The sequence below is a fragment of the Sinocyclocheilus grahami genome, unplaced genomic scaffold, assembly GCF_001515645.1.
Source record: "Sinocyclocheilus grahami isolate Dianchi unplaced genomic scaffold, SAMN03320097.WGS_v1.1 scaffold151.1, whole genome shotgun sequence".
Classification (NCBI taxonomy): domain Eukaryota; kingdom Metazoa; phylum Chordata; class Actinopteri; order Cypriniformes; family Cyprinidae; genus Sinocyclocheilus; species Sinocyclocheilus grahami.
The window spans coordinates 1,011,379-1,028,814 of record NW_015505330.1 but is presented as its reverse complement, the minus strand read 5'-3'; the positions used below and the strand labels follow the sequence as shown (position 1 = coordinate 1,028,814).

The 17,436-nt window shown below is 35.4% G+C and overlaps 2 protein-coding genes across 2 annotated transcripts in view; both read left to right on the top strand.

The window, feature by feature from the left end:
- LOC107592224 (transmembrane and TPR repeat-containing protein 1-like) overlaps window positions 1-14,853 on the top strand; it is a 58,520-nt gene extending 43,667 nt beyond the window's left edge. Inside the window, exons 9-20 of the mRNA XM_016281638.1 lie at window positions 1,539-1,660; window positions 5,137-5,304; window positions 6,346-6,459; window positions 6,640-6,783; window positions 7,533-7,641; window positions 7,776-7,878; window positions 8,449-8,584; window positions 8,677-8,821; window positions 10,325-10,462; window positions 10,845-10,967; window positions 12,369-12,446; window positions 13,737-14,853. Of these exons, the coding sequence (XP_016137124.1) occupies window positions 1,539-1,660; window positions 5,137-5,304; window positions 6,346-6,459; window positions 6,640-6,783; window positions 7,533-7,641; window positions 7,776-7,878; window positions 8,449-8,584; window positions 8,677-8,821; window positions 10,325-10,462; window positions 10,845-10,967; window positions 12,369-12,446; window positions 13,737-13,859 (1,503 nt within the window). The 3' untranslated portion in view covers window positions 13,860-14,853. The remainder of the gene's footprint in view (window positions 1-1,538; window positions 1,661-5,136; window positions 5,305-6,345; window positions 6,460-6,639; window positions 6,784-7,532; window positions 7,642-7,775; window positions 7,879-8,448; window positions 8,585-8,676; window positions 8,822-10,324; window positions 10,463-10,844; window positions 10,968-12,368; window positions 12,447-13,736) is intronic.
- Window positions 14,854-16,022: 1,169 nt separating this feature from the next.
- The window catches only part of ovch1 (ovochymase 1), a 5,457-nt gene continuing 4,043 nt past the window's right edge, over window positions 16,023-17,436 (top strand). Inside the window, exons 1-3 of the mRNA XM_016281675.1 lie at window positions 16,023-16,205; window positions 16,321-16,389; window positions 16,459-16,645. Of these exons, the coding sequence (XP_016137161.1) occupies window positions 16,145-16,205; window positions 16,321-16,389; window positions 16,459-16,645 (317 nt within the window). The 5' untranslated portion in view covers window positions 16,023-16,144. The remainder of the gene's footprint in view (window positions 16,206-16,320; window positions 16,390-16,458; window positions 16,646-17,436) is intronic.

The window sequence follows — 17,436 nt, the reverse complement described above, 5'->3', positions numbered from 1 at the left end:
ATCACTTTCACAGACTTTTAAATTAAATGTTCCCTCCTGGTGGAATGACTTGCCCAACTTAATCCGAGCAGCTGAGTCCTTAGCCATCTTCAAGAATCGGCTAAAAAACACATCTCTTCCATCTTTATTTGACCCTCTAACTCTAGCACTCTCTATTCTAATTATATTCTTTAAAAAAAACTTGTCCCTTTTAGACTTGCACTCTATTCATTTACTGCTTGTTTTCTTTTCCTTTTTAAACTAACACTAGCTTTTCAAATCTTTTTGTATTCTATTTATTTGTTTTCTTTTTATTTATTATACAATTAACAAAAGCATAAAAGGCCTCTAACACTAGCTTGCTCTTTGTTTTCCATTCTATCGGTCTTCTTTTTATTTATTATATAATAAAAAAAAACTTGCTACGTGTATTGCGTTAAGCTAACTGAGACTTGTTATAGCACTTGCATATCATTTGTTGATTTTGATTGCTTCCATTGTTCTCATTTGTAAGTCGCTTTGGATAAAAGCGTCTACTAAATGACTAAATGTAAATGTAAATACTCACAACGCAACCAAATACAGAAAAGCATTGCAAATACTCACAACAACCAAATACAGAAATGTGCTGCAAATACTCACAATAACCAAATACAGAAATACGCTGCAAATACTCACAACAAACATTTGCACAAACATGCTGCAGATACTCACAATGCAACCAAATGCAAACGTGCTGAAAATTCTCATAACAACCAAATACAGAAACGTGCTGCAGATACTCACAATGCAACCGAGTACAGAAACGTGTTGAAAATACTCACAACAACCAAATAGAGAATAGCGCTGCAAATACTCACAACAACAAATTACAGAAACATGCTGCAGATACTCACAATGCAACCAAATATAAAAATGTGCTGCAAGTTCTCACAATGCAAATGCACTACAAATTCTCACAACCAAATACATAAACATGCTGCAAATAGCACAGACCACAACGGAAGTGTTTCAAGGGGACCCCAACAAGTTACGAATCTGGCTGGGATATGCTTATTGTTCAATGTCTACTCGTTAATGGTGTTGTCAATGACCTTTATCGTTTGGTTGGTCAATAATTTCTTAGTCTTTTGGGTATTGTTAGCATAAATAATCTGATGAAATACACCATTAACTGTGAAGAGTTATGTAAGCTGGCTAACTTGCTTTCACAACTTGTTGGGGTCCCCTTGAAACATTTCCGCTGTGAGTATTTGCAGCACATGTTGTTGTGCTGATGAAGATGTTTTCTTAATTTGCTGGTGTTTTTTGTATTTGCACATGTTTTGTTTAGTTGTACCAGGTTGAGCTTTCTTGACCACCATAAAAAAAAAACTTTCAGAGTATCATAACAATGCTCTAGCAACAAAATAACAGTGTGGCTGCAGATTTTGCATAGGCAAGCTCCACTGACATTGTCTGCAGGAAATGTAGAAAACTTTTGGTTTCTCTAACAGCAAACAGCCTCTGGTCTCTCTCTCAATCTGTCTCACTTTTGCGTCGTCTCTCTCTTTGTGTAGAAGATGAAAGGAAAGGAGGTGTTGGTGGGCCTGCTGTTCCTGGTCTTTCCCTTCATCCCAGCCAGTAATCTGTTCTTCCGCGTGGGATTTGTGGTGGCGGAAAGAGTTCTCTACATGCCCAGGTTTGTGTGTGTGTGTGTGTGCGGATGTGCCCGTAAAAATATATTGTGACGGCCTGAGAAAATGTCCTTTGAAAACATTCCTTGCTCTTCATTTGACTTTTTTTTTATAAAGCATTACAAATTTAACTTCCATTTTTTTCTCCCTCATTCTCCTTCATCCCGCTGTGGGGATAACACACCACTGATAACAGTACATAATCTGTCTTGAGCCCAGCTTCCCATAATGCACCACTGATCTGTTATAAATGTGTGTGTATGTGTTTGTATTTATCTAAACTGTCGAGATTAAACAGAAATTTGAACAATGAGGCAAGGCATTTAATAGAGGTTGTTCAAAAATTATCTTATTAGCTCGGAGTAGCGGTGACCTGACAAACGCCCACATACATACACATAAATACAAGTACACACAGCATTTCATCCCTGAGTACACTTAGTTATGAGTAATGAGTGGTTTGTTCTGCTCAGTGAATTTAATGGCCTGTGTTAGGATCAGATGGGCACTTATCTTGGTGTTTAGGCGGTACTTCTCTATGCATGTTGGGTAAATATTAGTAGAACTGTCTTTGTTAATACCCGTAGTCAGGCACGTGAGGGCGGCACTGCGGCTCAGAGGCCAAATCATTTATATACACATGCAGCCACACACACATCAGTGAAAAGCTATGAGAGGAATGTGAGTTGCTCTCAGGCTCTGATTCACTTTAATTGTGTCTGTGCAGTAAAAATATAAGGGGAACATCACAGTTACTATTGCTCATAGTTGGTCTCATAAAAATGTTATAATTTACCTCAAATTAATCTGTTTTTGCATAAAGAAATTAGGATCATTAAGGACTTTTGTCATTGTGACTTTAAGAGAAATAACGGAATAGTTTACCCAAAAATGAATGTTAGCTAAAAATTTACTCACCCTGAGTTTGTTTTTCATCAGAACACGTGGAGAAATTTAGTATTACATTATTTACTCACCAAATAGATCCTCTGCAGTGAATGGGTGCCATCAGAATGAGAGTCCAAACAGCTGATAAAAATCCACAAGTCATCCACACACCTCCAGTCCATCAATTAACGTCTTGTGAAGTGAAAAGCTGCGTGTTTGTAAGAAACAAATCTATCATTAAGACATTTTAACTTTAAACTGTTGCTTCTGGCTAAAATATAAGTTTGTAATCCATAATAATGCTTCCTCCAGTATGAAGTTGATGTTGTCCTCTCATATTAAAATCCACCAACACATTTGTTTAGAACTGTTTTGGACTGTTTTCACTTGTAAACAGTGCTTTATCTGTGCATATTTCTCTCCTGATTCAGAAAGACAATATTTTATTTTTTTATTTCATATTTTAGCCAGAAGCAACCGTTTGAAGTTAAAAACATCTTATTGACGAGCAGTTTTTCACTTCACAAGACATTTAACTGATGAACTGGAGTCATGTGAATTTCTTTTGGATTATTGTGATGCTTTTATCAGCTGTTTGGACTCTCATTCTGACGGCACCCATTCACTGCAGAGGATCCTTTGGTGAGCAAGTGACAAAATGCCATACAGTATTGAGAACTGGGAGGGAAAATTGTTACATTGCAAAACAATTATAATAATAATTTCTTTATAAAATATGTTTTTCTTCTTCCAAACTAAATACTCTTAAGTATTAAATATTAAACTTATTTAATTAGTTTACTTAGGCAAGTATTAAAATTTGTCCTGTATTCATCCTGAATTTTCATTATGCAAAACAATCTTATAGAGTTGTATAAAAGGAAGAATCTGAACCATATCTAGAGACCAAAAAATCATAGAGCATTGCAATACTGAATATTTTAGCTACCAAAAATAATGCTTTAGCATTGTGGATGCAGGTTTTAAACAGGCAAACACATTCACATGTTCTTCAGTAAAAGTCTTGTTCAAGTTACTCGACAAATTCATTTGAGCTGTGAATGTACCACATGTTTCAGAAGTGTGTGAGTGTGTGTGGGAAGCAGTCAAAGTGTGTGTGTGAAGCCGCAGGATTCCTCATATGTTCTGTTTTTGAGGAGTGGGTGTTGACGGGAAAGGGAGGTGTCGCTTTCTGTGAAGCAAAGCAGAGAGACAAAGAAAGAAAATGAGATTGGAAGGATATTGAATCCAAATTAAACCCCAGAAACACTGAATAAGTATCAACAAAAAACATGAAACAGATATTCCCAGGGAATATGCTATTTGATATAACAAATTTTTTCCCTTCAACAGTCTTTTTCAACACTAGTACGTAATATTCTCTGTGTGGAGGATTCATGTAATTGTGTTTGACTTGAGCTGTTTTTGACCGTGTCAACAGTGACACCAGTGTCTGAAAATAAACAGTGTGAGATGTGGAATAGGATCGGCCCCTTTCCTGTGGCTAAAGGATTGAAGGGCGTTTTGTCCTTCTCATGATTACCTTCAAATATGCACTCAAGTCAACAAATATAATTCACAGATGTGTCTGATTTTGTGTTTGTGTTTGCAATTTTAAATGCTTTTGCCTTGATTCTTACCTGGTGGATCATACCAGGGTTACAATAATTAGCACAATATTTAGTGTTTGATAATAATAACCAATCCACACTGCAAAAAATAAAATAAAATAATAAAACTAAACAAAAAATATCATAATTTAAACAACAATAATTTCTGATATTTATACAATATTTATTATCCTATAATATATTTAGTATTTATGTTTTTGTATAATCTGATTCTTAAACTTTTACATTTCTTCTGTAATTTTGACTATTTACTTACTAATTCATTAAAATCAATTCATTTAATTGTAGTTATTTTATTTCATGAGATTTTTTTTTTCGATTTTTTTTTCAAATTTTTTTTGTGGTAAAAAATCACTCCTATATACCTTTTAGTTTTACTTGTCATTGCATGTTTTGTCATTCAGCATTTATGCTACACACATGAATGATATGTGACTCTGGAGCACAAAACCAGTCATAAGTAACACAGGTATAGTTGTAGCAATAGCCAACAGTACATTGTATACAAACCATACATCAATGGAAAGCTTATTTATTCAGCTATAAATCTCAATTTCAAAAAATGTACCCTTATGACTGGTTTTGTGCTTCAGGGTCACATATTGTAGATACTTTCCTAAGAGTTGTTTGATTTTTAACACAAGTCATTTGTCATTTTTAATATTTAATTAAAGTCTTGCATAGACGTAATATTTTTAAAGGGTATATTATTGCTATTTTTCGTGAGTTAGATGTCCACCTAGGAAAATGGTTCTTTAGCTGTCTGAAATAACATTAAATACATGAGTGAACATTAAATGCTGAAAGGCATCATAGTTTGAAATATGCCATTTTCCACCCACAATACTCTCTACAGTACATTACCTGTGGACTTTTCCAAAACTGCTCTAATTCATCCATCTATACAGTGTTGCTCACATTACAAAGGATTTTTCCATAACACTCTCTTTGTGTCTGTCCAGTATGGGTTACTGTGTTCTGGTGGTGCACGGGCTGAACAGACTGTATTCAGTGGTCAGTCGGTGGGGAGCAGCCGCGCTAACGGTGTCCATGCTGGTGGTCCTCCTCCTCTTCTCCTGGAAGACCGTCCAACAGAATGAGATCTGGCTCTCCAGAGAAGCCCTGTTCAGGTGTGTGGGTGTGTGAATGTTCATATTCACTTCCTGCTGTAAGATCCAGAATAAACCAGTTTATGAAGATGAAGGCTGGGTTTTGTAACATGGTAGCTAGTTTCTAGCTGGTCAGTGTTGATTTAGGTGGTTGACTAACTGGATTATCAATTGAAGAGGGCCTGGCTGAGATTTTTTGTTTGTATATTTGACTATTTTCGGTGTGATTTTTAGTATCATTGATATACTAATATTGTTTTAATAAATATTTTGAATTATACGTGTGTGTGTGTGTGTGTGTGTGTGTGTACACACAAAACTTTAACTAAAATTAAAATGAAAACAGATTGTATATTTTCATAAATTTTCATTTTTCGTTTTTTTTCTTTCTTTTTAATTTTAGTTAAAGTTTTTGTAGTTTTGTCATTTAAATATGTCTATATATTTTTCTTGAATTTTTGTTTTAGTTATTTTATCACATCAAGGTAAACTAAATGAAAATTGGCTTGTAAACTAACTGAAATGAGAATAAGGTTTTTAAATATTTTTTCATTTAATTTCAGTAAGTAACTCATTTTTTTAATATACTTTTAGTTAACTATAATAACCCTGGTGGTTATTATAGTAATTGTTAGTAGTTTTTAATGAAAATATATAATTTATTACATTTTGCATGTATTTCAATTTTTTATATATATATATATATTATCTGTTTTCATTTAAATTTTAGTTAAGGTTTTTGTAATTTTGTTGTGTTTTGTCATTTGTATTAGTTTTGGTTTTTTTAAAATATGTCAGTATAATTTTTATTATTTTTTATTTCTTTTTTAATTTGAATTAGTACATAATTAGTAAGATAATTTAAACTAAATGTCAATGAGAGAGAGAAAAGCTTTTTATGTAGTTTTAGCTTTAGTAACTATGATAACCCTGGGTATTTTAAATATTTTTAATGTAACTTTGCGTGAAGTGTTGCATTCTTTAGATTTTTATCCTTTCAAACTGATAAGCTTTTTCTTTCTCTGTGCCATCTGGGTCCTGATCTGTTTTCTTCATTCTCAGGTCTGGCATTCAAACTTTACCTCACAATGCTAAAGTTCATTACAACTATGCCAACTTCCTGAAGGACAGGGGACGAAACCAAGAAGCCATTTACCACTATAAAACAGCCCTCAGGTAAGTGTGTGTATGTGGGCATGAGAACAATTTGACACTGAATGGTTTTGTCTGCTGATGGAGCATTTCCAATTGCCAAAATACACCTTAATACCCCAGTTTGCTTCATACTTTTGGTTAAGAATCAGTGCTTTCGTTTGATTATGTAAATCCGTAAATTGCCTCTGTGTTTTTGGATAGACTGTACCCTCGACATGCCAGTGCTCTGAATAATCTGGGCACCCTGACTCACCAGGCAGAGGAGGCTGAAGTTTATTACAGGAGAGCGCTGGATATTAACCCTCAACACAACAGAGCTCTCTTCAACCTGGGCAACCTTCTAAAGTAAATACATCAATTCCTTACCTTCTGAAGTAACAAATTGGTAACCTTCTGAAGTAAAGGCACAAATTGATAACTTTCTGAAGTAAATACTACTATGGAGGAATGTTTCCGCCACTGAATAAAAACTAAAAAGGTAATTATGACTTTTTAATCTCACAATTATGACTTTTTTCTCAGCAAATTATATATGCGGGATATAAACTCACAATTCTGACCAAGACAATTCTGAAGAAAAAATACTATTTTCTTGCAATTGCAAGTTTATATCTCACAATTCTGACTTTATAACTGGCTTTATTTATTGGTATAAAGTCAGGATTGTGTGATAAACTCACAATTCTGAGAAAACATCAGAATTGTGAGACGTAAACTTGTAATTGTGAGAAAAAAGGTAAGAATTGTGAGATGAAAACTTGCAATTACCTTTTATTCGGTGGTGGAAACAAGCTTCCATAAAATACACAAACGTCTGAAGTAAATACACAATTTGGTAGCCTTCTGAAGTAAATACACAAACGCTATTGCAATATTACTTGTGTCGGAAATCTGAGAATGCTGCTTTTGTGTGCCATATGCCAAGGTTGGAACGCACCCAGGTACAACCGAATGCTGGAAAGGATAAAAATAGCATTTGATGTCGTGGTTCACAGAAGTAATTTCATGTTTTTTGTGCTGCTGCCTTCAGTTTCGGACGCAGCCACTGTGTCTGTGTGTATGAGGAAGAGGATGATGGTGATATTGTTATGCAGGTCTCAGGGGAAGGAGGAAGAGGCGGAGAGGATGTTGAAGGAATCGATTCGTTTCGGTCCCCATTTTGCTGATGCGTACTCCAGCCTGGCCTCTCTGTATGCTGACCAGGTCGTCCTCTCTGTCATTTGTGCTCGTTTTAGTAAATCATACACATACAAAGTGATTTTTTTGGTCAGTTTTTTTGCAATACCTAATAAAGGCCACATTTTATATACTTATTTTTGTCCCTCATTTTTGTGTAGGGACATTCAAAAGAAGCAAATGAAATTTATACCAAGGGAATTGAGAACTGCCCTGACAGTTCTGACCTCCATAACAACTACGGCGTGTTCCTGGTGGACACCGGTAAGAAACTTCTAGAACTCTTTAAACTAGATCAACTCTGCCATGATGCTAGTTTGACGGGCTGCTGTGAAGACCTTTAGGTTTCTGTTTGTATATGATATGATGATAAAAATGCTCATGAAGTTGACTCTCAGAGCAGTTCTACAGATTATGTTCATGTGTTCATATTTTGAGGCGGCAGAGGCTGAAAACACCGCAAGCCTCACGCGCTTCAGTATGTGTGTAGTAAACAAAACCGTGCATCTACGCCATTCATTCACACCGAGACACGCAGAACATGCAAGATTCATATTTAAATAGTATTTTGCTGCTTAATATTCACAGACACTAGTCCATGTCGCATCTTCATTTAAGTGTACTGACCTACTCTTGATTTATCCATCCCAAAATTTGGCAAATTCTGTGACATTACTCGCGTTATAGAGTAAATTCCATTTTTATGACTGGATTCCATGATTCCATCCACATTTTCCACATCATGGAAATTATAGGGCCCTAAACATGTGTTATGTTACATGCTTCATGTCAACCACATATTATACACAACCTACATACCTGTCTCCGTTTTAGGTCATGGGGATCGTGCAGCCTTTCATTACCAGGAAGCGGTGCGTCTCAAGCCATCTCACTATGTTGCCATGGTGAACCTGGGTCGTCTTCTTCGCTCGTCCAATGACAATAAAGAGGCGGAGCTATGGTACAAAAGGTAAGATGAGATCAAATGAAACCGAATAGTCTAAACGGTGTATCCAGCTTGCACAGCTAAGGTGGGTGTGTGTGTTTGTGCGTGTCTCACAGAGCACTGCAAGTGGTTCGTAAAGTGGATATCCTGACCCCTCTTGGGGCTTTATACTACAACACTGGTAGATACGAGGAGGCACTGGAGGTTTACAGAGAGGCTGCCACACTTCAGCCCGACAGTACTGATATCTGGCTCGCCCTGGTGAGATTAGTCACTTTTTAGCCTAAAAAATATCCCAACATTTCCTTTCTCGGTTTTTTTTCTCAATTCAACCAGGTATGTTTAGGTTTGATATCGTTTTAAAGGGATAATTCACTCAAAAATGAAATTTGCTGTTAATTTACTCACCCTCAGGCCATCCAAGATGTAGGTGACTTTTTTTTCTTGAGTAGAACAGTTTTTTAGCTGAAACTGTGGTCCTTGGTGGTTCAGAAAATGCAAGTCAGCAGAATTAAAGTTTTTGAGAATGAAAAAAAAGGATATCAAGGAACACAAAATTAATACCCAAGGCTCTTGACGATATGTTGAGGGCTCATGAAGCGTAACAATCAGTCCGTGCAAGAAACTGAACATTATTTAGAACATCATTAATCCGAAGCCTCAGGCAAATGGTCCGGAGTTTTGAGTTTTTTTTATGTAAAAAGGTGAACTGAAGGCTAGTTTATTCGCTTTTTTATGCTTTAGACATGCAAAACATCCACCTTTCACATCATTGTTGGGTGCTTTAATAACTCAATTATGTATACATTACGTCATTGTATGATTACGTAAATGAACTAATGAACTGAACCAGTTAATAGAAACGAACTGTTCAAATGAACCAGTTTACAGAAAAAGAATCAGATTTCCCCACTGCCTGAGGCTATGGATTACAGGTAATAATGTAGTAAATAATGTTCAGTTTCTTGCACAGAGCGATCATTTTGCTTCATAAGACCTCAATACATCGTCAGGAGCCACAGGTATTAATTTTGTGTTCCTTAATATGCTTTTTTTTTATTATTCTCAAAAATGGGCAGCCGCTCTCTGACTTCTGTGCAAGTTTAATACAAAATAGAATGTTGTTCACTGGTTTACGGCAGTAAATAAGGCCAAAACTGGGACTATTAATGTTTTTCTTCCAATTTATTGGATTATGTTAAGGAATGATGATTATATAATGTAACATTTTTGTTTTTTGCTTATTAATTATTTATTTATTTATTTATTTTCTTTCTTTCCTATCCGACTGTCAAATTATTGGCTATATGTCTGTTATTCCTTCTTCCCTAACTGTTTGTTCCAATTATGTTATTTTGTTTATGTTTGAAAGACAATAAAAAGTTGATCCCAAAAAAAAAAAAACGTGCAGCCGCTGACTTTGAGTTTATGAATCACCAAGGACCACGGGTTTCAGCTTCTTTACTGTTCTACTGACAAAAAAGCTACATCTTGGATGGCCTGAGGGTGAGTAAATTAACAGCAATTTTTCATTTTTGGGTGAACTATCCCTTTAATTGTCAGCATTGGCATTGGTCTTTGAAAACGGTTTGCTTGGAGTGTTTCAAAGCGCAGAACGTCAGCTTAATTGAGTCTCCACAGACCCTTCACTGTGATTCACATACAGAGGCCGGGACCTCTCGGGTTCCTTTCTGGTTTGCTCTTTCATTCCCTCTTTCCTTTTTATAACTCGTTTTGTCTCTTCCCATCTCGTTGTCTCCACAGGCGCAGGTTTTAGCCATGGCAGGTCGCTCTGCGGAGGCCGAGAAAATGACCCTGGGCATCATTTCAAAGACCAGCAACTGCATTGAATGTTACCGCTTGTTGTCTGCCATCTACAGCAAACAAGGCAACCACACTGAGGTGCGTGTACATGTCTTTGTGCTCGTCAATTCATGCGCACTCTCTTTTATTACCCCCGTACTAAAATGGAAAACACAAACACAAGGTTTTTTCATCTCATTTGTTGCTGTGAATCAGTTAATCCCGGATCTTAATTTTGCCTGTGTCCAGTTTCGCCACTGAATTCGGCAGTTCAAAGAACATTTTATTGCATCTCAGTGAGGCGTCCTAGACTAGAATAAATTGCATGTAATTTCTTTTTATTACTCATGCCTTTACTCATTACTTTATTACTCAGTTTAGCGGTTCTCTGCCTCAAAGAGAAATCTCTATGCCTCCTGAGAGACAAAGAAACTCAGGAAAAAGAAGTTCAGATTAATGTGTGTGTGTGTGTGTGTTTCAGGCATTGGATGCATTGAAGGCAGCACTGCAGCAGGAGCCGTCAGACCCTGCGGTGAGGGCAGAGCTGCACTTCTCAATGGGCAACCAGCTCAGAGAGATGAACGAGCTTGATCAAGCCTTCCAGGTAACTTCACCTGCAGCTGTCAGTGTGAGCGAAGAGCTCTTCTAATATTCCCTTTCTTCACATTCTTGTTTACTATATCTTAGCTTGCCTATAGACAGTTCACGGACCGACTGATGCATATCGCACACAAAAATTGCAAGAGCTTTACCCAAATGGAAAGCTCAAATTTGATTGTCTGGATTTCTACAAAATCCAAGAGTAAAGACATACAGGTTTTTAACAGTCCTCTGAGAAGCATAATATTTGAGGCTTATTTTTTGTTTTTCGAATTGATTGATTTACTTTTTAACTTCTATGAAAAGCATAGTATTTTTCAGAAATAAATATTCCCATAAAGAAAATAAAGCCTTAACTTAGGACCGTAAATATTTTTTATGACCATTTATACTCAATAACTTATTTTTTAAAAAATCCTGTAAATAATGAAACATGATTTAAACATATCAACATGAATAATAAATTATATTATTATATTTTTTATTATTTAAATAAAATTAAATATACACTATTTAAAAATTATTATGTAATATATCAAAATGAATATCTAAAGCACAACTGTAAAAAACTGTATTGCATTTCATACAATAATTAGACTCCTTTTAGTGAAATTGTATTCTCAATTGTGTGTGTGTGTATTTTTTTTTTTAAAGGAAAAAAATAATGTTAATATGTAAAAACTGGGGGGGGGGGGTTCTGAATTTTTAAAAAAAGTTTTTGAACTGCATTTTCAATACATTAAAATAATTATAAGATGTTTTTACAGTGTTGAGAAATAAACACAAAAGACTGTGATTGGTTGTTTGACATGTCAGTCAGGCCTCTTCCTGTTTAAATCTCAGTCAGAATGAGGTGGAATATGGATCAGTTTTGCTGATTGATAGTCATGAGACTAAATGTTGGATAATTGTGCTCTCTGCTGCTTGCTGCTTCTCTCACCTTCACAGTTCACACTGTTCCTTGCCGGTGCCCTGAAACTGTCAAAGGAACATCACCCACCTTCTTTCATCTCCAAATATAGACAGTCCAGACTGCGTTCTTCGATCCTGGACTCATTCCAGGTCTCCCGCTAATATTTGGCCTGTGCTTCCACTTTTATTTAGACCACAAAAGGACAGACGAGAACAGGCTGGTCTCAGGTTTACATCATTCTGCTATCCAGTTCAAAGCTCAGTTATAACAAAAAGGCTTTTTGCGGTATTTCAAAACCACATCTGCGGTAGAGCCAGACTGTTAAATGCGCCTCCAGTGCTTTTTTTTTTTTATCTTGAATGGATCGTGTTTCTTACACAGGCCAAAACTGTTATAAAAGGTTGAATCTCGCTGGTGGTTTACTGCTGTTGAAATCATCATTGGCTACATATCCTGTATATAAAATGTCATGTCTTGATCTAATGTTTCCAGAGCTACAAGCTTGCTGTTGAGCTCAAACCTGACCAATCACAAGCCTGGATGAATATGGGCGGCATTCAGCATATCAAGGTATGAGGGCTGAATTTTGAGGGCTGATGAAAACTTTGTTCTGCTCAAAGAAAGAAATAGTTTGCATTCAGAAACTGAAGCCTTTCGTTAGGACCATAAATAATTGTGACATTATTTTCAAGATAATATATTCTCAGAAGCTTGTAAACAAATTCCTATTACTGTAATGTGAAGGAAAACACAATGATGTATTATAAAAAAACAACATATATTAATATAGGACCATAAATAATTGTGACATTATTTTTGTGATAATGTGTTCTCAGTAGCTTGTAAAATTAATTACTATTTCTGTAATGTGAAGGAAGACATAATAATACATTATATTAATATAATAATGTATTCACATTAATATGAATAATAAATAATAATAATTGCATTTTATGATACCTAGTAATACAAATTAAATACTAAATAAAAAAATTTTTTAAGTAAAATAAAATAATGCTAATAATTAAAAGTTAAATATTAAATAATTAATAAGCTGTATAAAAATATGTAAAACACGAAAACAAAAATTGTACAAATAAATAAATTGAATCTCTACTCTCATTTTATATAAAAATCTTTTAAAATCAGATACATTTTCTTGAGTTACAAAATTTCATAACATAATTTGTATCTTTTAATTATAATTAAGCATACATTTATAGTTTATTTAAATTCATAAATTATAAATTATTTCACGCATTTATAATTTAAAGCGTAAAAATAATGCTCAAATATGAATAATTTAGTCACATTTTGTTAAAACCATTAAAAAATTAAAATTATTCTAAATTTACAAAAAAAATAACGAGTTTTATTACTGCATTACAAGAATAATGAGAGATTTTTTAATAATGAGAATTTGGAGGGAATGTGCTTAATTTTTAATAAAATTATGGTGATACTTTTTCGACACATCCTACTAGTTATCATAGGTCAATACAATAACTAACATGAAGTAACATGAATGAGCAAAACATTTGTAATCTTTCCTAATACTTTCCTAATCATCGTCAGCTCAGGTCCATTAAATAATATTAACAACTTTTGATTTTACTAGTGTAATAGTAAATGTTGTATTTATCATTAACTAAGAATGATTAATTCTTTAGAAGTATATTTACAGAAACTTGTGTTAAAAAATGCAATCCTTATTGTAAAGTATGATCAAAACTCTCACTATGCATATTTCAATTCTTATTTATTCCTTTTGATTAGATGAAATATGACCGGGACATTTCCTCACGCCATTGTAACCTGAACTGTTGTGCGCTATTTAATTTTTTCTTAAATTTTTTTTAGGGAGATTATGCAGCAGCACGAACGTACTACCAAAGAGCTCTTCTCCTCTCACCCGGCTCCAAACTGCTGAAGGAAAACCTGGCTAAGCTGGACAGACTAGAGAAAAAACTCCAAGGGGCCTAGAGGAAAGCGTGACCTGAACTATCGGCCAAATGATGAAGGACAAGCAGCCGAGAGACAGAAGTGTGAAGAGAGGGGGCGAACTAAGACATGCAAACTACGGTTTGGACTCAGGAGATGATTAATGACCGCTTCCTTCCCCTCCAGAGTTTACAGAGAGCCTCTCGGATTGAACTAATCCAAAAGACTGAATGTTTTAGCCTCTACATCCAGGGCTGGACCACGCAGATACCATTGACCTCAACACATCACTGCAGTATCTCACAGCAACATATTTCACAAGTTCTCATCATTTTTTCCCCACGTGTCGTCCCAAGCACTATTTGAGCGTTTGTTGTTCTTGTTTGAATCGGAGCAGAGGCACCATCTCTGAGAGGGATTTTTTTTCGGAGCCGTTCCCCTCGAACACTGCGGCTCCGTTACGCTTCGCTGATTGCAAAACCTCAGAAAGCATTTCAGACAAACGCTGCGAGTTATCAAATATGACTAGCTGTCTACTGTGTTCCATGAGCACGGCTGATCTGTTGTGGGTGGTCTGCTTGTATTTTGTTTTGTTTTTTTCACATGATGATTTTTAAATGAAGGAAAAAATGACAGAGTCATTCATCGTGTGCTTTAATTCGATCTCGTCTATCTTGTACATGCATCAATATTGTGGAATGTATCTTGGACTAAAGGCATATTGACCTGTGCAGTGAATTACATATCATTTTTATCCTCATAAGCTATAATACTGAAGTCTCTTTAAATTGGAATTACGAATATCATACCTAATGACATATCCTTGAACTAGATAGTCATTAAGTGGATTTTAGTCATATTTTGGGTGGCCGGTACTATTGATTACACCATAATCTTTGCACTTACATTTCGTTGCCATAGGAACTGTTATCAAGAACAATTCTTGAATTCGGCAGAAGCAGCAGCCGTGCTAAACATGTCATAGCAGAAACCAATGTGAAGTAATGTATGATTATTTAATAAATATTATCCAATACCAGTGAATGTGTTGTTGTGTTTGGAGATGTTGATATTGCTCTGGGTGGGCAATTATGTTTGCAATCACTTTTTATCAAAATAGCTGTCCAAGGCCAGGTGTTAAAGTACTCATACACACAGAAATGCATTGTTCTGTAATTCGGCATACATCCCACTGTTTTAAAATCATCATTGAAATACACACAGATCTGATATAGAAACGGATTTAGCAACACAGTCTCTCCTTCAACTGACTTTGCAATATTAATATTATTCACATTTGATTTAATCTAACCTAACAATATTTTTTAATCTCAGACATTGGTACGTGGGAGAATCCTGCATGATATTGAACAAGTCAAACAGCTTTTTCATGTGTAAATATTGCTTTTAGTGGTGCTCTGAAACCCCATGTTTATTGAGAATACACAAAAAAAATGTGAATATGTAAAAAGATTTTTAAATCTGGAAATATAACGGTTTCATAATGAAAAGATGCAACTGAAGCTGAAGTAGGCAAGTACTATAGTGACTTGTTTTAAATTGAGTTGTCTGCATGAATGATACAGTATGCCTATGGTTGGCTTTTGCATATGAGACACATCATCTAACCTAACAATATTTTTTAATCTCAGACATTGGTACGTGGGAGAATCCTGCATGATATTGAACAAGTCAAACAGCTTTTTCATATGTAAACATGTTACAAGTGTAAATATTGCTTTTAGTGGTGCTCTGAAACCCCATGTTTATTGAGAATACACAAAAAAAATGTGAATATGTAAAAAGATTTTTAAATCTGGAAATATAACGGTTTCATAATGAAAAGATGCAACTGAAGCTGAAGTAGGCAAGTACTATAGTGACTTGTTTTAAATTGAGTTGTCTGCATGAATGATACAGTATGCCTATGGTTGGCTTTTGCATATGAGACACATTCTGTTGTAATAAAAACATTGTTCGTTATGCGTAGTTTAACCAAAGCAAGTTTTAAACCGTGTGATTGTAGCCGGACTCGCTTTGAATATCTGCACGTATTTTCAACAGTACATTATAAATATAATATCGACAGATTTTTACAGTGATGGAAGATTTGTCGTGCAAAACATGAAAGTAATTAACGATTTCAAGCCACAGTAGTTCTAGTGTAGCTTGGATCTTTGCTGGCCTCTAGTGGTGAAACTCCGAACTGCAACACTCTTAATTAAACGCTAATTGCGCCAGGTGTTGAGGGATTGTATTTGCTTTTCGTGTTGTTGTCTTTGTATTATTTCGCTTCTCCTCGCATTTTTAATAACATATTTGTGAACATGTGTAAAACGTGTTTATTTCTTTTTATACTCTCTCTTAATTGGACCAAAGCTGACCCTGGTGAGACTCTGGTCTCTAACGCTGGTCGTTATGATGAAATAATGTTACCCAAAATGTGAATAACTTGGTTTGCTCATGGATTTCCTACTATATATAACGTAATATTTATTTTAAGATGCTGAAGAGAATCCTAATGTGAACGCTTCAGCTGAGACAAACTGCATCTTTGGCAATGGATGTTATGGTAAGGCTGAGCTCATATGCGTTCTTCATCTGCTGGCTTGCACATATGATTACTCGCACTGTGTTCCAGACCAGGCTGGCATACGTGCGTTTATCCCAGAGAAGGATGAGGAGGAGAGCCGGATTATAGGTGGGCAGGAGGCATGGGCGCATTCATGGCCGTGGCAGGTTTCCCTGCAGTACTCAGATATGCCAGCCTGCGGGGGTGCCATCCTCGACCTGCAGTGGGTTATTACCGCCTGCCACTGCTTCAAACGGTAAGCCCACCAGCAGTGGTCTATAAAACCTCTATGAGTGCAACTATGTGACCCTGGACCACAAAACCAGTCATAAGGGTAAATTTTTTAAAATTGAGATTTCCATTGATGTATGGTTTGTTAGGATAGGACAATATTTGGCTGAGATACAACTATTTGAAAATCTGGAAGTTGAGGTTGCAAAAAAAAAAAAAAAAAAAATCGCCTTTAAAATTGTCCAAATTAAATCCTTAGCAATGCATATTACTAATCAAAAATTAAGTTTTGATATATTTATGATAGGAAATTTACAAAATATCTTCACGGAACATGATCCTTACTTAATATCCTTGTGATTTTTGGCATAAAATAATAATTTTGACCCATACAATGTATTGTGCTACAAATATACCTGTGCTACTTATGACTGGTTTTGTGGTCCAGGGTCACATATGTGTCTTAAAATTGTTAATGGATAAAGCCCTATTCAAGTATAATCATATGGCATAGGGTTATACTTGAATATGTATCATTAGATTGTTAACCTGTGCTTCTTATAGCAGAGATGTCATATTTCACAGAAGGTGGGATCCATTTTTGATATATTATTTATGGGCTTAAATATATCCTCTATTCTTATTGGAGGGTTTGTTTAATGAGGTTGAAATATGTGAGGCATATTGGAGTATAAATACGTTAGACATATTGTTGGTACGATTATGTCACTCCCCATTTCATTTCTTTCTCAGATTGATTTATTGGAGTGGTGAGCCATAATAATAATAATTTATTTATTCCCCCCCCCCCACCCC